The 23,781-nt window shown below is 54.6% G+C and overlaps 1 protein-coding gene across 1 annotated transcript in view; it reads right to left on the reverse strand.

Moving 5' to 3' along the window:
• Positions 1-23,781, reverse strand: part of Xylt1 (xylosyltransferase I) — a 112,379-nt gene that overhangs the window by 39,002 nt on the left and 49,596 nt on the right. The window contains exons 4-5 of the mRNA XM_013011197.1: positions 15,493-15,665; positions 13,644-13,846 (exon numbers count right to left, since the gene is read on the reverse strand). Of these exons, the coding sequence (XP_012866651.1) occupies positions 13,644-13,846; positions 15,493-15,665 (376 nt within the window). The remainder of the gene's footprint in view (positions 1-13,643; positions 13,847-15,492; positions 15,666-23,781) is intronic.

The following is a 23,781-nucleotide window of genomic DNA, read 5'->3' on the forward strand; positions in this document are numbered from 1 at the left end:
GAGACAGAGCTCAGCTGTCCTGGTGGAGGCTCAGTCGTGTGGCCCCTCTGAGTGGGCAGGCTTTTCTGAATTTGTTTTCCTTGTGGCTGTGACCACAGTGGAAGCATGCCCAGCACACAGTGGGTCTGTTGTGATAGATACTGAGTGGGTAATGGGGTGGGCTTTACAGGGCACACAGTAGGTAGGCGACAGAATGTGCATAGTAGGTGCATGTTCATCTATGGATAATGGGCGGGCAATGGGGTGAGATGTGTGTGTGTGTGTGTGTGTGTGTATGTGTGTCTGTGTGTGCATATACTTGGTCCTGGGACTTGAACTCAGGGCCCGGGCCCTGTCCTTGAGCCTCAAGGCTGACACTCTACCACTTGAGCCACAGCGCCACTCCTAGGTTTTGAGGTGGTTCATTGGAGGTAGGAGTCTCACAGACTTTCCTGCCTGGGCTGGCTTCAAACTGCGATCCTCCGATCTCAGCCTCCTGAGTAGCCAGGATGACCGGTGTGAAGCGCCCGCCATGGGGTGTGTTTTAAGGCGCACAGTGGCTGCATGGTATGTGCAGGTGTGCGTCCTCCTGTCCCCTGCTTTCTGCTCTGGGTCACCCGCCCTCACGTCGGCGGAAGTCTTGCCGGTCCTTGCTCTCCCTTGAGTACTTCCTAGTTCCAGAAGAGGGGCACAGAGTAGTCAAGGGGTACGGTGGGGCACACGCACGCTGCCCGCATCTCAGCCCACCCACCGAAACACAACTCAGTGCCCTGGGGAGAGGGGCCTGAGGGAGGGGTCCGGGCCCCGTCCCTTCCCCAGCCATGGAGGGTCTGCTCGGGCTCCGCGTCCCCGCGCGGCCCCTCACCACGCTGACAGTTCATAATTGTTGTCCCAGTGAATACAGGACAAGTTGGCCTCTGAATGGGATCCGGGCTGCAGGAATAATACGCAGAGGCCTCGGGGGCCCGGGTGGGCGGCCTCGGTGGGCTCCTGGGCCCCCCCTGGCGAGGCTGGGGGCCTCCCAGGGTCAGCCACCGCCGAGACTCCGCTCGACAGCCCCGGACGTGGTCTTTCAGGGCTAGGAGCGGGGACCATTTTCACATTAACCGCTTGGCCGAGCCCTCATCGGGCGGGGATGAATAGGCATTTAGCGAATTTACTTAGCGATGATTCCACATGAAATCGTTTCAAAAGATGACATCTTGGGGGAGAAAGGGCGGGAGAGAGTGTGTGGGGGGGAGCTTGTGGAGAAAGCCCCTTTTCACAGCCCAGCCCTGTGTGCTGGCCCAGGGATCGCCCTGGATTGGCTACACGGGTGGGGTGAGGAGGACCCCGCCTCCCACTCTTCCTGGGAGCTCGGGGGGGGGGCGGCCCTCGCTCCCGTCCCCGTGTGCAAAGTGCTTGCTCGGAATGCTAACGTCCAGTCTCCCAGAGACGGAATCCGGCCGGGGCCCAAGTTTTCCTCTTGTGGCTGTTGCAAGCCTGCTTGTCAATAACGGCGCACACCACATTCAGTTCTGTCCAGATTATGAATGACTGCAGATCTGTTTGACATTTCACCCCATTCCAGCCTTGCTCGCTCCTGCTTACACACACACACACACACACACACACACACACACACACACACACACCCCTCACTCTGGTGAAGCCATTTGCCAAGTGTCTCCCTCCCCCCCATCCCCTATCAAGCCATCCATTTCCTCCTTTCCTCTGCGAACACGATTACACATCCATGTTTTGATTCGGACCACGTCCTCTTATCTCTCCTTAGTAACTGGAGCCATGCAAAAACCTTCCTGAAACAAAGTAATACCATAGAGAAACGCGGAAATAAAACCTGACTGGTTAACTGTTACAGAGCTCTGGGTTAAACGTGCTAAATAAATGAACAATAAAACCCAGCCTGGAAAGTACCAGGGTTGCTTGTGCATGGCGGCCTTGGCTTCCTAGTGGATTCTCGCTGGGTTTTCTTGTCATCTGCCACGAGGCTACGAGACGCGGATTTCCTTCCCATTCTGCACAGGGAGGAGCAGAGATGCAGAGCCAGCCCCGTGAGAACACGCCGCCGACCTGGGCTGAGGCCCCGGGCCTTCACGGGGTATGTTTTGAGGGCACACAGTAGGTGCACGATATGTGTGCATCTTCATGGCTTCCACACGGGGCAGAGAACGAGCGAGTGGGGAGTGGACGGCTTCCACCCTGGGGTACGCAGCCGGTGTGCCGAAGTCCACAGACCCGGCCTCACCTCAAAACTGACTGAATTAGGCTCAGGTGACCCCTGGGCCTTGGCTACCTCCGAAGAGCAGCTGTACAGCAGGGGCGAGGCCCGGTGCTAGTTCTCATCTTTCCGTGGATGGGAAAAGTGATGGAAGGGGCTAAGCTGACCGGACACCGGAGGGCTTCTGAGCCAATTGACCCATGGAACGTTCTGTACAGAGGAAATGTTCTCACTCCCTCGTGTGGAGAGAATACTTGGAATTGTTCCCGGCATGGAGACACACGGGAAGAGGGGTACCAACCCTCAACACCCAAGAACTCAGGGTGCTGGGGAGAAGAGGCTCACAAGGCCAAGCGAGGCCACCTGCGGTCAGAATGCAGCGGCCGGCTGCGCTTCTCGGGCCCCTCCCATTAAGATCCAGAACTTTCTCCAGTGCAAGAGGATGGGCCTCTGTGGGGCAGACACGCGCACGGAGGCTGGGAGATGGGAGATAACACAGACATTCGCCCCATCCGCTTCTAGAACGTCTCCCCATCAACGCTCTGCCCCCACACAACAGTGACTCTCCACATATCAGCCCCCGCCCCGCCCCTGGCAGCCACCACCCCGTTTTGCTGTAGGAGCTCCATAGAAGGGCAGCTGTAAGAATCATTTCTTTTCCTGTGACTGGCTTATTTTGCTCAGGGAAGCATCCTCAAGCTTCGCTCGCATTCGGAGTGCCTGCAAGAATTCCTCTCCTTTTCAAGGCTGAGTAATACTCCAACTTGATAAACCACATGTACCGTTTTTAAATTTTTTTCCTATAGCGACTGTGATTTTTCGACACAAACCAACGAAGCCGTCGAGGTCTACGGAGGCTCAACTGTGGTGACGTGTGCAGGACTCGGGTGACCACAGGATGTGGAGTTTCGGGTTGAAGAAGATGGTCCTTCACCAACCCAGGTAAGTGGTGGAGCACAGCACACTTCCTTCATGAACAGGCCAAGTACACAGAAAGCCACTGGTGGGGGGATGGGGGGAGGGGGGGAACTGGCCCCACCCCCACACCCATAAAGTTCTCACCTGCAGCAGCCAGACAAAGCACCAAATACCAACAGTGGCAAACACGACACTTGAGGGCCTACTATGTGAGCCAGGCGCGGTTCTAGGCACCCTGTAACTATAAACCCACCCAGTCCTCAGGACCTACGGGGCTCCATGCCAGTCATTGCAGTGACATGAACAGGAACACGGGTTCACAAGACTGAGGTTGGAACTCAGGGCCTTGAGCTTGGCTTGGCTGGCCTTTGTCACTTCGGCTACTCCTCCAGCCTGGCTTTTTGGTAGTTATTTGGAGGTAAGAGTCTCACGGACTTTCTTGCCTGGGCTGGCTTTGAACGAGGCTCCTCAGATCTTGGCCTCCTGAGTAGCTGGGATGACAGGTGTGAGCCGCCCAGGATTCTTTGCAGAATACAGGACACAGCCCACTGCTATGTCTGATGAGTCCACGGGCCCACAGAATATGGGGGGACCCAACCAACTCCCCCAGTGGTGGGGGAGCTCCTCCTTCTCAGACCCCACTCCACACACAACCTTTCATATTTATCTGTGTACACCCAGGGCGTCTGTCTGTCCCATCATTCTAACAGCCAGCGAGACTCACATGGAGGAAGTGACCTCCTGTTGAGTAGCGGGGTGGGCTGTGGAGGGGCTGAATCCATCCCCAGGCCTGGGGCAGCTGCTCCAGCGGGCGCCCATCTGTCTGTTGACAGCGCAGGGTTTCCCATCTGGACTGACGGGGCTCCTGGCGTGAGGGGAAGGGCTGGCACTGGGCTTCATTCCCTCCAGCTCCTCCACGCGCTGGGGCCTGGCACACGGAGGGGGCGTGGTGCGCATGTGCTGGGGGGGGGCAGGGCGCCAGGCTGCGGGCTCAGCCCCGGCTGCTCAGGTGTGCTCACGCACTGCTTTGTTAAAAGGTGGCAAAGGCGAGGCGTAAGCGCCTGACATAATTGAATAGTTATAACTCCATTCATTCATTCGAAACAAAAGGAAGGAGGAGGCTTGAGGGTGGGGAGCGGAGCGGCCCCTCCCTAGGTCTTTGCTGGCCACCTGACCTGAGGGAGATGGGGAACGGGGTGCAGGAACGCACCCCGCTGTGTATGCAGTGGTGCTCACTGTGTGCACAGCATGACGGACTCTTACTGACCGCTATGGGAATACGGGGGAGGGAGGGAGATGGTGGGGGACTGGAGATGTCAGGGATCTGAGAACGAGAGTGAAGAAAGGTCAGGTTCAAGGCTCCTGAAGGGGAGAGAACACCGGAACTGGAAATGAGGCGAATCCTTGGTTCAAGTGCAGCCAGACTTCTGCAGGCAGACTTGGTTTTGCACTGTGCAAAGTGCGAAGCTTGGCATTACAGTTCTTCCCAACCCCACCGACGTAATCACGGCCACCACTGGGCACTGAGGAGCAGCAAAGCAGCCAAGACACTGCCCGGCTTCTGAACACACCTCCAGGCAGCCTTCCTGGATTGCTCTACAGCATGAGTCTCCCTCCAGACCTCCTTCCGTGGCTCCCGTGGACAATGGCAGTGGACAGGACGGCAGTGGGAGAGATGGAAGGCATGAGGCTCTGGCAATATGGGGTCAGGTGCTAGGACAAATGACTCGGGGCCGTTCTACCAGGTGAGATGATCTGATGGTCCATCAATGGAGGCTCTGAATGCATCAGCCCCTCCTCGGGACAGTCCACCGGAACAGAGAGGCCACTGACTAGGGTCAGTACACCCAGGCCCAGTTGGTTAGAGAAACGCCACTGGAAATCACAAGTGAAGAACCAAAAGTTGCAACCAGCATGGTGGTGCGTGCCTGTAATCTTGGCACTTGGGAGGCTGAGGCGGGAGCGACAGGAGTTGAAGGCCAGGCTGGGTTATAGAGTGAGTCTGAGGCCACCTTGAACTGCACAGTGAGACCCTGTCCTTACCTCTCCTCCCCCGCCAAATATCAACCTACCTCGTGCACAGACACATCTGGGTCTTGTTTTAATTCTCTGAAATCTGATTGTAATCACATGCCATGAGGTGACAATGGATCACAGCCTGTTATTTGACGTGGTCTTTGATGGGGGCGGGGATAGAGGGGGTCCATTTTGGAGGCCATTAAAAGATTGGATCTTGAAAGCGATTGTGGGAGGAAAGCTAGGGTGTGAAGATCTGAGCTTGCAGAGGAGCTGGCTCTGGAAGTGGGGCTCCGGATGTCGGGCAAGGGAGGACCTCAAAGACCTGCAGGGTGGGCAGCGGGGTCCAGTGGAGGCTAGGGGGGTCAGCCGGTGCTGCGGGACTGGCTGGGGTGGGTGTGGAGTAAGGCGCTGGGGCGGATCACCTCACCCTGTGTGGGCAGCCTGCCCAGTCCCCACACCTGAGGAGGTCAGAACCCACAGTGCTGACACCCCCCCTGCAGACACCCCCCCCACTGGAGAACCAACACCAGCACCGCCTCCGCCGACCTCCGGCACACACAGACACCTGGCTCCAGACACAGATCCCAGGGGACTCGAGCGACTGTGCCAGAACCTTCTCCACCAACACTTTTCCAAGGCTGCCGCTTGTTGATCGCAGAAGCGGAGGAGACATTGAACAAGCCCAGACTGTGTACGTGGAGGAAGCCCTGGGCCTCGAGGCAGGGATCTGGCAGTGTCTAGGCACAGAAGGATGCCAGACACATCTTCTAGATCAGTGGTTTTCAGATCCCGTCCAGGGGAGCCTCCCCCTGCCCTAGTTTTGACGGGGGGGGGGTCTTCCTTTCTATCCGTTTGGGGTCTGATGTGAAATTTCAATACAGTAAAAGTGATTTTCTTAAGCAGTTTAAAAATACAAATTGAAGGCTGGGCCTGGTGGTCCATGCTTAGAACCTCAGCTATGGCAGGAGGTACCAGGATCCACTGAATCGCTCCTATGGAGTGTGGGGTGACAGCCCTCTTCCCCCCCACCCCCGTGCCCAGCTATGGGGTTGAGATGGGGTCTCACAAGCTTTTCCAGCCCAGCTGATCTTGAATCACAATCCCCCGGTTCTCGGGTTCCCCAGCACATGGGGTTACGGGCGGGAGATGCCAGTGCCCCGCCACGTCAGGTGTATTTGAAAGCAAACTTCGGCTTCAGAAATCTGAAGATGCTGGCGCTTTGCAACAACTTGCCTGCATGTCCCACCAGCGGCCTGTGGGTGGCACAGGCCGGTCTCTGCCTGGCCAGCTCAAGTCTGGGCTATGGCTCCCAGAGGGTGGGCCTGCCCTCCTGGTGGACGATGGGGCCCAGGGGCAGAGACCACAGGAAGCCCCTGCGCATGCTCAGGGCTGCGGGACTGGGGGGCGGGTGGGGAGGGTGGTGCCAGTAGCTCAGCTCATGACACAGGAACCCTTCCCCCGCCCATGCTACAGCCTCTGCTCTCATGAGGCCCATTCAAGGGGCCCTGAGGCCTGTCAGTCTGGGGACACTGTGCCCCCACCCCCAGGTCATCTAGATGAACAGGGCTGTTCAGGGCAAGGTTTAAAGTAACCCCTTAGAAACTTCCTCAGGGTGGCAAACTTCTAAACGAAGATGGACTCAGCAATCAAACATGCTTGGCCTTAAAAGCTGATTCTGGCCAGGCGCCGGTGGCTCACGCATGTCATTCTAGCTACTCAGAAGGTTGAGATGGGAGGATCTTGGTTCAAAGTCAGCCTGGACTCTTGTCTCCCGTTAACCACCAGAAAACCGGAAGTGGCACTGTGGCTCTAGTGGTAGAGCACTTGCCTTGAGCTGAAGAGCTGAGGGACAGCGCCCAGGCCCAGAGTTCAAACCCCATGACCGACAAAACAAACAAACAAACAAACAAAAAAACAAAAGCAAAACCAAGTCAAGTGTGGCGGTTCATGTCTATACTCTTAGCTACTTGAGAGGTAGAGGTAGAGAGATTATTGTCTGAAGCTAGCCCAGGCAAAAGCTCTAGACCCTATCTGCAAAAACAGCAAAAGGACTGGGGACCTGGCTAAGTTGCACGGACCCTGAATTAAACCCAAGTAGCATATAAGGAAGAAGAGTTATATATTAATAAATATATACATACATACATATTAGAGAAAGAGCATGCTGGTTTCTAATAGAATCTCAAAATTCTAAATAGATTCTTTTTTTTTTTTTTTTGGGTCCGGCTGTGGGCCCTGAACTCTGGGCCTGGGCGCTGTCCCTCAGCTCTTCAGCTCAAGGTTAGCGCTCTACCACTTGAGCCACAGCGCCACTTCCAGCTATTTCTGCTTATGTGGTGATGAGGAAGCAAACCCGGAGCCTCATGCATGCAAGGCAAGCACTCTACCACTGAGCCACCTTCCCAGCTCCTCTGTATAGATTCTAATAGAATCATTTGTTTCATAACTGGATACATCGATAAACAAATTACTCTGTTGGCCAAAACAGAAGACTCAAGACAGAACCATCAAACTCTTTTTCCCTCCTGGGCACCGAATCTTTGTGGTGTTCAAGCAGAAAGCCTTCCACAATAGGGTGGGAATGTGTTCGGATGGAACGCATCAACTCTTGCCTTTCATTCGGAGTTTTTAACCACTCCTGCGTTCCTGAGGAGCCTGGATTCTCCTCACAGACTTTTGGGGGAACTGGGAGAACTCGGCCTCTCTCTGCTTGGCCAGTGGATGTGTGGGGCTGCTCTTGGCCTCAAGAAAGCCCTAGAGCCATGCTGCCTGAAATAGAGCTTTGAAGACCAGAGCAGCTGGCGAGAGAAAAGCAGAGTGCATTTCTGCAAAAGCCAGCCTGTGCTCTGTCAGCTTGAAAAAGAACAGGGCTGGGGATATGTTGATTTTGTTACTAGATGCAAACAACACTGTTAACAGCGTAATTACGGGCGTGCTTTTTCCAGTCCCCTTGCGGGGCCATGGCCGGGGCAGGTGACCCTTCCATACTGCACATTATCCGGGTGGAGCTTCTGGCGGATGCTTTTATCCCAGGGGCCCTGGGGTCTTAGGAAAAGAGGGCGTGCATCTCTGCACATCCAGGGACAAAAGTGGTTGGCTGCTGAGAGAGCAGAGATGCTCACTGGACCCCAAAATGCCAACTTCCCATGAAGCTCCGAGGCGAATGGTCTTCCTGTGCTGCATTTGCTTGATTTACTTTGCTATTTTTTTCTGTCACCGTGTGAGATTCCTACCCCGTGTCTGCCCCCTCGCTGTACCTGTTTTCAGCCTTTCACCCTATGTCACACACACACACACACACACATTTATATTCTCTGAGCACAAGGTAGAGCCCTGAGTTTCTGAAAATCACTCAGAACCCGGACGAGGGTCTCACGGGGTGGGATAGAGGATTGAGAGGGATGCACAGGAAGAGATGTCAGTCAGGGTTTGGGTAGGATGTGTAGGACCTGGGTGGAGGCATGAGGTGGAGGCTGACAGAGTGTGTGTGGGCTTCGGTTGAGCAGGAGAGTCCTATCCAGAGACTGTGCCTCTGGCAGGGACACAGTTCTGACAGCCAGAGTGTCGACCAGCAGGTATACCAGTTGTCTAAACTTTCCCAGGGTTCTTGGGCCCTTTATTTTGGGAGTTTACATCTTTAGACAGAGCCAGAGGCATCACACAGCCATGAGGATGGGGATGACAAATGAACACCAGTGTGGGTGAGGATGTGGAGGAATCTGAAATCTCATCAACTGCTGGGGAGTGGGGCTGTAAAATGGTGCAACCAATCTGGAGAAACAGGACGAGGGTTCCTCCAAACAAACCAAAACTGAAATAGAATTAGCGTATGGCAATTCCACTTCTGGGCATTTATCTCAGGGACTCAAAGCAGGGTCTTGAAGAGATCTCTACACAGCCTTGCTCATGACAGTGTTAGGCATAACACCTGAGGGGTAGAAGCTATTCACGAGTCCATGATGGGTGAATACACAAAATGTGGTCCGTCGGCTTTAAGAAGGAATGAAATTTGAACACATGCTACCCCCTGGGTGACCCTTGAGGACGCACTGCTGAACGCCATAAGCTAGTCACAAATACAAGTACGAGGTGACTCTAGTTACATAGAACATGTAAAGGAATCCAATTCATAGAGATGGAAAGATGGTGGTCATCAGGAATGGAGGGGGAGGAGGGAGGGAACAGCGAGCTGTTCAACAAGTAACCTCAATGTTGCAAGGTGAAAAGTCTTCTGCAGCTCAGTGGATGAGGTGCCTGTGCACCAGCGTGAAGATACTTGATACCACTAGAGACGCACACTTAAAAATGGCGGTGATGACAGTGCAGTCTATGCCACAGGAGCCTGACCGTGATTTAAAAAAAAAAATCAAGGGCAGGAAACAAAGAGGGTCTCTCAACTGTTTTCTGGCACATTCTTTTGCCTCGCTCTCTTTCTATTCCTTAGGCTGTCTTACAACTAGTACACTTCTCCAATGACTGTTGCTCCGGGCCAGTGGGTGGCTGCGTTCCCGGCTCTGTCTCCGGCTGAAACGCTCTGTGGATCTGTGAATGGGGCTGTCTGTCCAGGTGTGAGGTTCCCGGTCCCCAAACAGAAGGTGCTGCCTGGCTCCGTGTGACTGAGGGACTAAGTGGCTGGTTGGATTCTGGGAGCTCATTACTGCTGCCAGGGTATATGTGCTGCCAGGAGGTTTGGAGGGCCCCGGTTCTGTGAGCACAGAGAGCAGAGCCTGCTGCCTCCTAACTGGCCGCCCAGCACAGAGAGCAGAGCCTGCTGCCTCCTAACTGGCCGCCCGGCCTGCAATTGCTCCATAAATGGCTCCCCTTAAGGCCTCCTGCTCACTGGCCAAGCCACGCCCCCTCAGGTGATGGACAGTGAGGTGGTGCTGGGCCCGCCCACCCGCTCTGCTCCCTGTAGGCTCCGTGCTCTGTGCCTTCCGGTCACGCAGCCTCCTTCCAGTTCCTGAGACCTGCTCAGGGCCACCTGGCCTCCCTGGATCGCCTTCCCGAGACACCCCCATCCCCGGCAGGGCTTCTGGGAACTCAGCCATGAGATGCTGTGGGGTACATCACCGGGCCCTGGCTACATCCCGGTGGGAACTCACAGTCCTTCCCACCCCCACCCCAAGGCTGGGAGATTCAAAGACCCCTCATCTTTGTGAGTGAATGACATGTTCATTACTGTGGCATTTCGTGTCTCCTGTGCCCTCCTTTTTGAGCTAGTGTCTTGTATGCGGCCTCAGGCTGGCCTCACACTTGTGATCTTCCTGCCTCGGCTGGGACTGCAGGCACGCACCCTTGGGCCTGCCTTCCCTTCTTCCTATTAATCACCACGATCATCACACAGACAGTCCTTAGCGAGTGTTCGCCAACCCCTGGCACACAACTCACGTGAAACTTCCAGCACAGGGCATTGCTACTACCTCCATTTTCACAGATGTGGAACCTGAGGCACAAGGGTAAGAGGTAATTCGCTCAAGTTCAGGTTCACGCAACTTGTGAATGAAGGAGCTGGGTTTGGGCCCCACCTGGTCGGACCTTAACCACCGCAATGAGGCTCGGAACCAGATTTGATTTTCCCGGTGGCTGGAGAACGCATGGCCGACCTGGAGCTGCTGCTCCGGGAACACGTGCTGAGCGATGGAGGCACACCATCTCCATTCATGCATCCACGGGCCTTTTCCAGCCTCCGTGTCCCAGCTGGCCTGAGCTCTCTCCTCCCCTGAGCAGCTCCAAACCGGAGGGCTTGGATGGCAAAAGACGTCTCCAAGCTCTGTGCTCCCACCTGGTCCCGCTGGCATCCCAAAGCAGAGGAGACAACTTCTGTGTCTACACGGCCCCCTGACTGGGCCATCCTTTGTGAATATGGATCCCCAAGAGGCGGAAGAATCAGGGCCTGGGTTCTCGCGCATGCTCACTGCTCTGTGTGCGCACGCTCCTGGGCACACCCCACACGCAGAATGAGAGCCCGGGGCGGAGCCGTGGGCGCTCTGCTCTCAGTCTCCCTCTTTTTGTTCAGACACAGGACTAGAGAAGGACTGGTACCTGCTACCAGAGCTAGCACCATCATCAAATACTCTTGGCATCTTCCTTCCCACCCAGCCCTGGCTGTGTATTGGGCACCCTGTTCTACCTCTAGGTGTTGTGTTCCTCTCCCAGCAGCTCGTTTTATGGAGGGGAAAAAAATGGAGATGTACAAAATGGAAGAAAACGTATGCCAGTTCACATGGCCACAGAGGTACAGGCAGAGCCTAATCCAAGCCCTCTATGCCTGGGGCGTAAACGAGGCTAGTGCCCAGGAAGCCAGTCTGACCTCAGTCAGGGTGAGGAGCCCGGGGCATCGCGGAGACGCCCACGTTTTGGGATCACTGTTGAGGATGCTACCTTGGGGGCTCCTGCCGCCCCTTCAAGAAGGCTCCTACGTTGGTTCAATTTCCTGGGATGGAGAGGTGGTGGATTTTGGAAGCTACAGATGGAGCAGCAGATGGGGACTGAAAAACCTATCAGAGTTGCCCGGGATGGAACCATTCATCTGCAAAATTCATATGTTTCTGTGTGTGGCGACTTCGTGGCAGCAGTAGCGAGCGGAGCTGTTGGTGCCTACTGCACGAAGCACCTCTGGCAGGGGGAGGCCGGCTGAGCGGGGAAGGGGAGGTGTGCGCGCGTGCATGAGCAGCCTGGGCAGCAGCATGAAGAGAGCAGGGAGAGGAAGAACCAGCCAGACCAACAGAGATGCAGCCCAGATGCTAACAGAGCCGTAGAAATGCTGTTCATCTTCCCTTGGACCTCAGAATGGGCCAGGAAGTCCGGAACCCTTGGAGGGTCACGATGTGGGATGTGACCGAGGGGAGAACACTGGACATCCACTGAGCATGCTCCAAGTGCCTGGCTCTGTTATGGTTTGTTATTAAGCCTCGATGACCGGGCACTGTATGTGCGTGCCGGTGGGCTCACTGTCGGTTAGCAGGAGAGAGGAATTCAGATGTGAACGCCCCCCCCTTTCCCTGGCCCCCAGAATCATCCTCTGGGAGGCTGAGCAGAGCTGGGGAGAGGGGAAGCTCTCCCCAGGGAGAAGGACACCTGCCCAGTTACACCTCAACTTGCAGTCAGTGCAGCACAGCACCTCTAGGGGGCAGCAGCGGGCACGTTCGCCTGGCCTCCAACAGTGACACTATTTGACCCCCCTGAGGCTGACCTGACCTCCGTGGGCTCACACGAAGTCTGGAGGCAGGGAGAGCGCGAACCTGAAGCAGCAGCTGCTCAGACTCAGGGACAACATCTGCCCTGGGACAAGTATCTCCCACCCAGCCGCAAGTTCAAGGGCCTCCACCATGGCCATCCGTGTTTACCAGGCGTCCCAGGCGATCTCTAGCCTGAGCCTGCTGACTGTAGCTAAGAGGTTCACTTGAGACAGAGAAAGCCCCAGCCCAGCAACCAGACAGAACTGGTTCTCTGCACTGCCGGGCCTCAGTGTCTCCACCTGTGACTGGGTTTGCTGTGGAAGCTGAAGGCAGGGCATGCCACGTCAGCCCCGCACAGCAAGCCGGGCATTTCTGAACCCGGTCCTTCCTGGGAGAGGGGAGGGCTGCACCAACTTCATCCAGTCCATTAAAGAAATTTCTCAGCTACGCGCTGCACACATTAGAAATGGTGGCTCACGCCGGGCATCCGTACTACCCAGGAGGCTGAGATCTGAGGACTGTGGTTCGAAGCCGGCCCAGGCAGAAAAGTCCATGAGACTCTTACCACCAATAAACTACTTCAAAAAAGCTGGACACACTGCTGAGTGCCCAGGCCTTGAGTTCAAGCCCCAGGACCCATCAAAAAAAAAAAGAAAAGAAATGGTGGCTCTACAGTGCATGTGATCTGGTCCTCCCTCGTGGAGGGGACAGGTCTGGAGACGTGGATGTCACAAGTGGGCAGAAGGTGCCACAGTTTCAGCCCATGAACCCACAGGCCTCACATGGCCTAGGCTGAGGCACACAGCCTCCTTCTTCCATTCTGCCCGCTTCGAGTTCGAGGCCAGCCCTTCCTCTGTTCCCAGGGGGCTCGTGGCTTCCATTTTGCTCAGCATGACAGCACATTTCCTGCATTGGCCCCGGTTTTCTCTGACCTTTCACCTCTGGACATTCTACCCCTCCCACCCTCGAGCAATGCTGCCTTTTTCTTTTTTAAGCACACACAGGGCATGAGCCCACATCAGCCTCCAGCCGTTCCCCACCTGGCCTCTCCCCGCGCGTGCCCTCTGCGCACCATTTGTTGGTTTTGTTTCCTGTTGTTTTCCCTGCTTGAACTGAGTCGGGAGACTGTCCTTACCATAAATGCCGAGCAAGTGAAGGAATGGGGGCGGGGGTCAGCATCAGGACTACAAAGACAGCAGCGAGGCCCCCTGCAGCACCTCACCAAGGCCCACGCCTTCCCACGCCTCACTTGTGTCCCCAGGAGGGAGGAGCAAGGGGCGGCAGGCCCACCGCCCTGGCTGACTGCCCCCTCCCCCCCCAGGCCTCACCTGATGGGGTAGTCGGCCGCGCTGAGGTTGATGAAGAAGTCCCAGGGCCAGTCGGGCATCTGCAGGAGGTCGCGCATGCTCTGCAGGTAGGTGGACAGGAGGCTGGCTCCGCCCCAGATGGTAGCCATCCTCCAGGGGGTGACACGCACGTTGCTGTACTGTGTGGCGAACTGGAGCACTTGCCGATGCAGGTAATTAGAGCGCTTTTCCCGGGAGAGAAAGGGTGACATTCAGCGGCCCAGAAAAACCTCAGGTACCACGCCTTCCCTCGGGCCCCTTCCCTGCTGAGGGAACTGGGTGAGCACCACATGCTTGCCCCATGTCACTGGCCTGGCCCCAGGCAGCGGGGAGCCCTCACCATTCACAGATCTCCTCAGCCCCACCCCGAGCTACAGCTCTCTAGGCTCAGGCCGGTAAAGCCAGGCACTCTGCACCATACTGGTCTACACCCACTTCATTCAGTTCATTAAAGGAATTTCTCAGATGCACGCTGCACACATTAGAAATGGTGGCTCAAGCCTGTCATCCTAGCTACTGAGATCTGAGTGGCTGAGATCTAAGGATCATGCTTCGAAGCCAGCCCAGGGCAGGAAAGTCCGTGAGATTCTTATCTCCAATAAACTACTCAGAAAAAGCCAGAAGTGGCGCCATGGCTCAAGTGGTACAGCATTAGCCATGAGCACGAAGAGGCTGAGGGACAGTGCCAGGCCCTAAGTTCTAATTATTATTTTTTTTAAGCTAAAAAGGCTGGTGCACTTGCTAAGAATCTACGAGGCAGAGTTTCTGCATGTGGAATTTAACTGCCTGCCACCCCGTCCTCACCCCCTCCGATGCCTGCTGTGGACAGATGGGCTACATGAAAATCTTGGATACTCTTTCCTTTCTCTGCAGTGCTGATGATAGAATCCAGAGCCTGGGGTGAGCTAGTCTACTTCTAACTCTTGTGTTTTAGGAGACAGGGCTTTGCTATTGAAGGCTAGACTGGCCTCAAACTTTTGATCCTCCTCCTGCCTCTGCCTTCTGAGTGCTGGGGTTACAGGTGTGTGCTACCATGCTCAGCGCCCTTCCCTACCTTTGCCTTCTTGGGTTAAAGACACAATCGTGTTGGTTGTGGGCTTCTGTTAATAAAGTTTTATTGGCAGTCAGCCACAACCTTTTGTTGACATTTCTCGTAGTTGCTGCTACACTAAGTAGCAGTGGCTCTAGAAGCCCAAACTTGTTGACTTTTATAGGGAAATGGGGAGGGGGGACCTGGGAAGAGCTGGTGTAACAAAGCTTGTGGGGGGCAGGTAGGGAGCACTGTAAGGGGAGGAAGAGAGATGGAAAAAATAAAAGTGTTGCTTGGATTGCACTGTCCACGTGGCGACCAAAGTAGCAGCAGTGCGGTGAGTTTCCACCCCCACCCCCTGCCAAATAAAAGGCACAAAAGAGGATTCTAGATGATCTCACCAGAGAGAAATGGATATGCTAATCATCCCAGGCTGATTGGCTCACCGTGTATATAGATATTGAAATCGCATATTATACCCCAGAAAGATGTCTAATTGCTATGTGTCAAATGAGAATAAGAAAGAAAAAAAAGAGGAAAACACTGTTTATGGAGAGAGTAGAAAGTCACAGCTGGAAATTCTGAAGCCAGCATTTGAGTATGTGTGCACACACATACACACGCGCGCACACACACACACGTACACACTCATACATGCTTGCACAGCACCTCAAGAACACGTGCTCTTGGGCAGCCTCTGAGCCTTGGCCTGGACTCGTGGGGCAGCAGGAGGGAACAGAGAGAGAGAAAGAGAGAGAGAGAGAGAGAGAGCGCAAATCGTGGATGAAGCCCAGCCCTCACCTTGTCCACATGGATATAGTAGAAGTGGTCCCGGTGGTAGATGGCCTTGAACATGCGCTGTAGCTGCCGGGAGGCCCGGCCATGGATGACCAGGACGAAGGCGATTCTGACTGGGTTGGCCGGCATGTACTCCACAGAGTCCTCGTCCCACTGGACATTCCTATTGGCTTTACCTGGGGAGTAGAAGAGCCAAGACAGCAGAGGTGAGACCAAGGCTCGGCTGCACCGTGAAGAGTGGGGATGTTTGCTGTTGTTATTATTATTATTATTTCTGCAGTCTTTCTTTAAGAGGCCCAGGAGTTATTTTGGGGCCCTGAAACTTGATTCAACTTAACGAATAAGCACATCTAAGCTGGTGTTTGCTGTCTGGGCACAAAAGGCGCTTCAGACGGCTGATAGATGGGGACACTGACAAGTATTCACTCGCTGGCACAGGCAGGAAATGGGGGACGTCAAGGGAATTCCGGGTTAGGCAAGCTAAGCTACCACGAGGCTCAGCTAACACACTGTGCCCATTCTTCCTTTCCTGAGCAGCAGCCAGTGCGTTTGTCTGCTGGCTTGCTTGCTTGCAATTGCCTTCCATTGTTGAAGGAATGGGTACAGGCGATCTAACCTCTGCACACGTCTCCAAATGTCCAGTCTGGCATTGTGAGCGAGAACTGGAGCCAGACATCTTGCGGTCTTATCAGCTGATACTTTTTGAGCCCCCTTCTCAGGGCCTGAGCTCATGGATGCAGGGGATTGGCTCTATGATCAACCCAGGGCCCATCCTGTGGCCAATCAGAGCACTGCCTCTCTCTGGCCTCAGGACTGGATGTGTGACCCCAGCAAGCTAATTAGCCCGGAAGAGAACGCCACACTGTGTTGTTGTTGAACTATTTATTAGATAAGAGAGTTTCTGCTCGGTTGGACATCATACTGGAAGACCATGAGAGCCTCTGGGTCCCTCAAGGACAGAAGCTGCCAGAAAAAAATCTATTATTGGAGAACAGTCCCCCGTGTCCAAGTCCTGACCTCCTGCGTGAGCCCTGGGATTGGCCAGTGTCCAACCTGGCACAACCCAGGCCGCAGCTCCTCATATGTAACTGTTTTTGTTTTTTGTGTTTTGTCGGTCATGGGGCCTGAACTCTGGGCCTGGGCACTGTCCCTCAGCTCTTCAGCTCAAAGCTAGCGCTCTACCATTTGAGCCACAGCACCACTTCCAGCTTTTTCTGCTTATGTGGTGCTGAGGAATCGAACCCAGGATCTCATCCATGCGAGGCAAGCATTCTACCACTGAGTCACCTTCCCAGCCCCTGCTACTGGTTTGTTTGTTTGTTTTTTTAAAGCCAGATCCAACACCAGATCCCAGTTGGTAAATGGCTCTAGAAGTAGTCTTGTCTCCTGTGTCTGTCTATCTGTCTCTCTTTCTCCTCCTTCCCTTTAGAAATAAATGCTCCAGAGGAAGAACTCCAAGAAACCCAGCGTCCTGGCTAGGTGTGGCACAGGGCTGACTCCAGCCAGATCTCTGATGTCTGGCCTTAGCCTGAGCTCCTCTGGGCCGAGCTGCCTTCCTCCTGCGCTCTGTGCTGATAAGATCCAGAATATTGTCAGGACAGTACTGCCATGTGTCCCCAACACCTGAGCATGGAGACCATTTTGCCCAGAGGCCAGGAACTCAGCAGCCAGTCAGCTGTCATCAGAAAGCAAATAGCTGCCAAACAGAGACGACTCTTTCTAGAACAGGTGAAATGAACTCGGGTGATGTCTGCCTAACTCACTGTGACATCTCCCATGGCCTGAGAGAGAAGATCCTTGGGGCTCTGCCCTGACTCACCTTCCATCTTACTCCCTGCCATCTTGCTTTCCCTTCAACAAGCTCCTTCTGCCTCAGGACCTTGTCACGGGCTATTCCTACTAGAGAACCCTCTCCCCAGCTCTCACCAGGGCTGTGTCTTCCTGTCATTAATTCACCGTCCCCACACAACTGTCCTCGCCTCCTAGCCTTCCATCGTTCACCATACCCGTTTCAATGTTCTGCATAGTACTTAACAGAAGCTGAAACTGGTTGCCTGTTTTCTGGTTTACGGTGTGAATGCCACGCTAGAACCAAACGCCACGTTTGCCATCAAGTATGCAACACCAGAAGAATACCTGCCACAGGCCTGCTTCTTGATGAAAAGAAGCGATAAGAGGCTCGGGCCAATCACGATGCCTTTTACTGAGCACTGACCTGTCCTTGACAGTCACTAGCTCTCATGAATCCTGGGCACAGGGCCGCAGGGTGATGCTGTTATCCCTGTTCTTCACAAGGAAACCACAGCGTAGAGACTACAAAGCATTTGTTCAAGGTTACACGACTTCAATTAGTGAAGCTGAGATTCAAGCCAGGTCTCATTCCAAAGACAATGTCCTCAACCACAAACACAGACTACATCATCACACTAAGCCACGAGCACAGACTACATCAGCGTAGAAGGGAAAGTGGGTAACGATGGTGCTTATCAATGAAATATCTCTAAGGTAGTTATGGGGTTGAATTTTAAAATGGTCACAGTTATCACAGAATTTCTGTATTAGATGGGAGATGATTCTAGGTGAACAATAGTGATACATCTTTTCATCTACCCATATAACCATCCATCCATCCATCCATCCATCCGTCTGTTCTTCCATACACTCATCCATCTATTCATCCATCCATCCGTCTGTTCTTCCATACACTCATCCATCTATTCATCCATCCATCTGTTCTTCCATACACCCATCCATCTATCCACCCATCCATCCATCCATTTATCCACACACTCATCCATCCATTCATCTATCCATCTACCTGTCTACCCATCTACCCACCTATCTATGACTCACTCATCCATCTATCCATATCCAACTGCCGATCCACTCAAGCACAGCAAACTACACAAATACACATCCAACAAAATATCTAACAGCTGACAAAAACCACACACCATCTGATCTTGCCGTGCCCTTCAACCATGTCAGCCTCCCGCCACAGTCTCTGGATCAATGAATGAATGAATGAATGGGTTCTGAAGAAGAGCGGCCACCGTGGTCCTGAGGGGTGGATGTTTCCTGAGGCTTGCTACAAAACATTACCAACCCTGGAGGCTCAGAGAGAGCAACACACTCCCCGGATCACACAGTGAGGGCAGAGGAGAAGCAGATGATTCAAAGCCATCCTGCTATTTCCACCTGTGCTCTGTAGAGACAAGGACTTGGAGAAGTCTGGTGTGAGGCCCTGAGCCCTGCTTAGCTTTGAAAAGATTTGGACATTGATACTGAGGAAAGCCTCTCCCTTTTTTTTTGGGGGGGGGGTATTGGTCCTGGGGCTTGAACTCATGACCTGGGCGCTGTCCCTGAGCTTCTTTTGGTCAAGGCTAGCGCTCTACCACTGGAGCCACAATGCGGCGGCCAGCTTCTTTTAGTGGGTGGTTAGTTAGAAATGAGTCTCACCAACTCTCCTGCCCGGGCTGGCTTTGAACTGTGATCGTCAAGATCTCAGCCCCCCTGAGTAGCTGAAATTACAAGCGTGAGCCACGGGTGGCTGGTGGAGAAGACTGTTTTGTAAGCTTTCTGGTTTTGGAAAGCAATGTAGGGTCACAGGCAGATACCGAGAGCTGTGCTTTTCCTGCGGGGGAGGGCTGGGAGACGGCACTGGGAAATCAGAGGCAGCCACACTAACAAACCACTTCCTCTGTTTACATGAAGGTGTCCTTGGCTCAGACGGTGGCTCTGGACAGCTGCAAAGAACACAGCTCCACAGCCCAGCTGTTTTAGGGAGGGCTGAGGGGGAGAGAGAATAGCCACGGCCACAGAAAGGCGACACGCACAGAGTGGCTGGCGGGGCTGAGGGGGAGTGAGGCGGGAGGAGGGGAGGCCAGACAGCTGTTCAGAGGACAGAGCAACGGCTGAGTGTGATCGCAAAGTCACACAGAACTCCGTGAGAAGAAAGGCAGCAAGGAGGCCGAGACTCAGAGGCCCCTACTAAGAAGCAGCCGAGCTGCCGAGCACTGTCCTGCACACTTGTCATCCCGGCCCTAGGGAGGCGGAGGTAAAGAGGCTCCCACGTTGGAGGCCAGCCATGGAGAGACGCTTTCTCAAACCATGGAGGGCTTGGGTTTGTCCTTCGGTGTCAGAGCACTTGGCTAGCGTGTGCAAGGCCCTGCATCCTCAGCCCAGGAGGGGAAAGCGAACATGCAAACAAACAAGAGCAAAAAGAGATAAATAAAAAATAACACCCAACAGATGAGCTGCGTCTGTGCTGGCGGAGCTCGATGGCTGTCACCATCACTATTCTAAGAAAGAGGAAATTCTGGCCCCAGACCACCAGTCCGGAGACTCTGGGCTGCAGGGTGGACGCAGATGCGTTGCGACTCCCCGCTGGGCAGGTCTTTAAGACAGGGGACTTTCTAACACCGCCACCCAAACACTGCCCGGCTCCTAAAAAAAGCAGCCTGAGCTGAACGCTGTAATCAGATACCTGTGGCACAAAATGGCAAATAAGTGGAGGTATCAGAGTGATTAGAGGCAGGAGAGAGGCCGACTGCACACGAATGTTAACAAGCCAGGTAGGCATGGAGAATAGCAATATGCTGCTGCTGGCAGGTGCCAGGGCTGAGCCCCGAAGCTGGCACCAGCTCCCCACGTCACTGGCCGGGCGGTACTAAGCCTCTTACACCAGCTCTGCTCTCAGGTCAAATGAGCATGCTGTAATCTCCGGTCTGCAGAGATGGCAGAGATGCGGGTGTTTTGCAGGGTCAGTGCATGCATGCATGCATGCAGGTGTGTGTGTGTGTGTGTGTGTGTGTGTGTACGTACCACCGTCAGGCCCCTCTGCCATCTCAGTTGCTGAGACTTGCTTCCTACCATCCGCCTCTGTCCGAAAATATCACACAGAACATTTTCCCAGAAATAGCTTTGAATAATCTGGATTACAGTATGGCTGTCCGCATGGTTCTATTTTTATTACTAATCACTTCTGTCCGTCTGTGGCTGAGGGTGAGTCATACATGCAATGCTCTCGTAGTATACACGTTCAGGAGGGAGATGGGAGAGTCGGCCGTCCGTCTCGGTGCGTTCTGCATCCATCCCAGAACTCAACCAACTGTGCACGGGAAGTATTGTAAGAAATGCATCTAGCAGAACACGCTCGGACCCCTTTGTCATCATAATTCGCTGGCGTGTTGACCATCACAATCGGCGGTGGAGCCTTTGGGGTGTACTCGGTCTTATAAATAATCTAGAGGTGAGTGGAAGCATCCCAGACAAGGTGGGTCGGCTCTAGGCCGACGCGGTGTGCTCCAGCACGCCTGGTCTGTGGACGCGGAGGGTGACTGTGCAGGTGGGGTGCGGGTTTCGATACCCATGGGATGCATTGGGATGGGTCCCCGAGGGCGGGCGAGGGGGAGGGTCTGCTGCGCACAGGCGGTGGTATGAGGGGGCGATCACGGTGGGCTGCTTGTAGGAAGAGGCTCCAGAAGGAGACACAAGGAGCAGAGGTTAAGTTAGGGTATGGTTTCGGGGTAGGCAGCTCCTGTGGCCTTAAGCCAGCTGTGCAAACACTCTGTAAGATGGACAGACACGATCAGAAGCTGCCTCACCTGCGCGGTTGCAGCCAGAACCGAGCCCAGCACCGGGCATGCACGAAGCACCACAGGGGACAGGAGCCGGAGGCTGCTCCGAGTCACCTCCGAGGAGAGCAGGAGGGTCTCTCCATGGTATCACAGGGCATTTAACACCCCAAGTGCCCCCTCCCCCCTGTCCCAGTAGCCCTCCCCCCGGAGACCAGCTTGGCTGCTGAGAACCAGCCACTCATTGCTGTGGAAGGCTGGGGGCTCCCTGCCAAGATGGCTGACTTCTTTTCTGGCCGCATGCGCAGCTACTCTTGCAAGAGGACACGAGCGAAAAGAGGCGTGGCCGACAGATCCGAAGAGTGCAGATCTTGACACTTCACTCACCAAGCTCATCCCCAGTGAGGAAAGGGTGAGCACCAGCCCCTACCAGCCTGTGGAGTCATGTGTTCAGAAAGGGCCGGTAATGGAGCGCACATAGGCCATGCAGGCTGGGGTGGTTTGTAGGGATGGTAGTGAGTGGAGACAGGTCTTTGGGAGTGGGTAAAGTGGGTAAATCTGCCCGCGGGGCCCTCTGCTGCGCAGGGAGGGTAGACGGTGGGGCTGAAAGCATTTGCAGGACCGGGACATGAGGCGAGAAGAGGAGAGGGTCGACATCGTGGCTGCCATTGTAAACAGTGACTCACACCGTGTCCCCTCCTCGGCCTCTCCAGCCTCCTCCTCCCCCTCCCCAGAGAGCCGCCATCACTCAGCATCCACAGAGCCAAGCTGTGTGTCTCAACGCTCAAGAAGTGGGCTCTTTGGTCAAGATCACACCTGCTGGCAGGTGAAGAGTTCAAACCCCTCAGCGGAGCGCCCGGTGGCTCACGCCTGTCATCCTAGCTACTCAGGAGGCTGAGATCCGAGGATCACGGTTCAAAGCCAGCCCGGGCAGGAAAGTCTGTGAGACCCTTATCTCCAGTGAACCACCAGAAAACCGGAAGTGGCTCTGTGGCTCAAGGGGTAGAGCGCTCGCCTTGAGCTGAAGAGCTGAGGGACAGCGCCCAGGCCCAGAGTTCAAGCTCTAACCCCTCACTCAGCTGTGCTAGAGAAGGGTGCTCATCTGAGGGGACAGTGAGGATAAATGGGGTCACAGGGCGGAGTGGGGGCCTGCTGGGGTTAGTGCAGAGAGCTTATGGTGACTTTACCCCATGAAGAGACAACAAGAAGGTAGTCATCTGTAAAAGCCAGAAAGAACTGCTCCCAGAGGTAGGAGTCAAGGTGGCGGGATGCACCCTTTGGTCTATGGGCTACAGGGGGGCAGTGGGTAAACCAAAGGCAGCTGGCACAGAGCAGCTTGTGCAAAGGCCCTGCCATGAACCGCAGCACGGAAGTTCAGAAGAAAGCCAGCGTGGCTGGCACAGAGAGGGATAGGCACCATTTTAAGGGCTTCAGTGAGCAACAAGGTACAAACCTGTAAGCTGGCTTAGATCCACACAGGAGGGGTGAACTGTGCAGAACACAGTCTGCAGTCCCCAGGAGACCTGCCATGGCTCGTGTCCCCACACAATGTCCCTGGGGGGGGGGACAGGCGGGAGGCAGGGCTCCCCGTACCGGGCTTATCTGTGCTCTCGGCCTTTCTGACCCGGAAGTGGTCTTTTTTTTTTTTTCAAGCTCTCCTCCAAGCCTTCCTATCACATGACATTTCCATCTCTGCCTGCCCCGCCCCCCCCCTTTGAAGAGACTCGAAGGCTCCATAAATACCATCACAGAGACACGCAGCAACTCATCTGTTTTTATTACCAACGGGGCCTGGTGAGGAGGAAACAAGTCTTATTTACTTCTCAGGGTACAGATTTTGACAACAGGTTTATTTTCTCTAACTCTCCAAGGACTAAGTGAGTAACACTCGAAAGTTAACAGTACATTAATTAATGCCAAAGTGGTGGGAATTTTCCTAATAAAAACCCTTATAGTAATCACATTACGGGCCATTAACGCTGCCTTCCTGATCACCAGCCATAAATACGCGTGGCAGGTGCCGGCTTTAGAAAGGGGCGCATTCCGACAGCGGCGCTGCTTTGTTGGGTTAGTGCTGTCACACCCCGTCTTGGGATGTGGAAGCTAGTTGTTCCAAAGTGCAGTGTTTATGCATCTGGCCTGCACCTGCTGCCTGCGTGTCCTTTTACAAATGGGGAAACTGAGTCACGGAGCCGGAGTGGGACGGGTTGGTTTGCCCCAGGTTAAGCATCTGGGAGGGGACAGAGCTGAGACTTGAGTCCAGGCAGCCCGATTCCAGAATGTTCCTCCATCCTACCACCTCCTGAGCTAGCAGTGCCAGGCGGGTCTCTGAGGCCTGCTGGCCCCTTGGCTGGGCCTGACGCTGAGCTAGCTGGTGTCCAGGTGGAGGGGAGATGAAGACATGAAAGCGGTACCTGGTTTTCACCCTCAAGGCATGCCGAGGGACCGAACACCCCCGCCTGGGATTTGTTCTTCTGATGACCTGCCTGACACTGGTTTGGGAGATCGTGTCTTAAGTTCACAACCCAACATAGCCTGGCCCACCAAAGACACCCTGATTTCTTTTGGGGGGGTAGTTACTGGGGTCTGGGGCCAGTGACTCTGGGGCTCCGCGCTTGCTAAGCAGGTGCTCTACTCTCCGAGCCACGCCTCAATCCTTGTAGCTTTTAGTTTGCTTTTCACGTAAGAGTCTCATACTCTTGATCAAGCTGCCATC

The sequence above is a fragment of the Dipodomys ordii genome, unplaced genomic scaffold (assembly GCF_000151885.1).
Source record: "Dipodomys ordii isolate 6190 unplaced genomic scaffold, Dord_2.0 Scaffold14, whole genome shotgun sequence".
NCBI lineage: Eukaryota > Metazoa > Chordata > Mammalia > Rodentia > Heteromyidae > Dipodomys > Dipodomys ordii.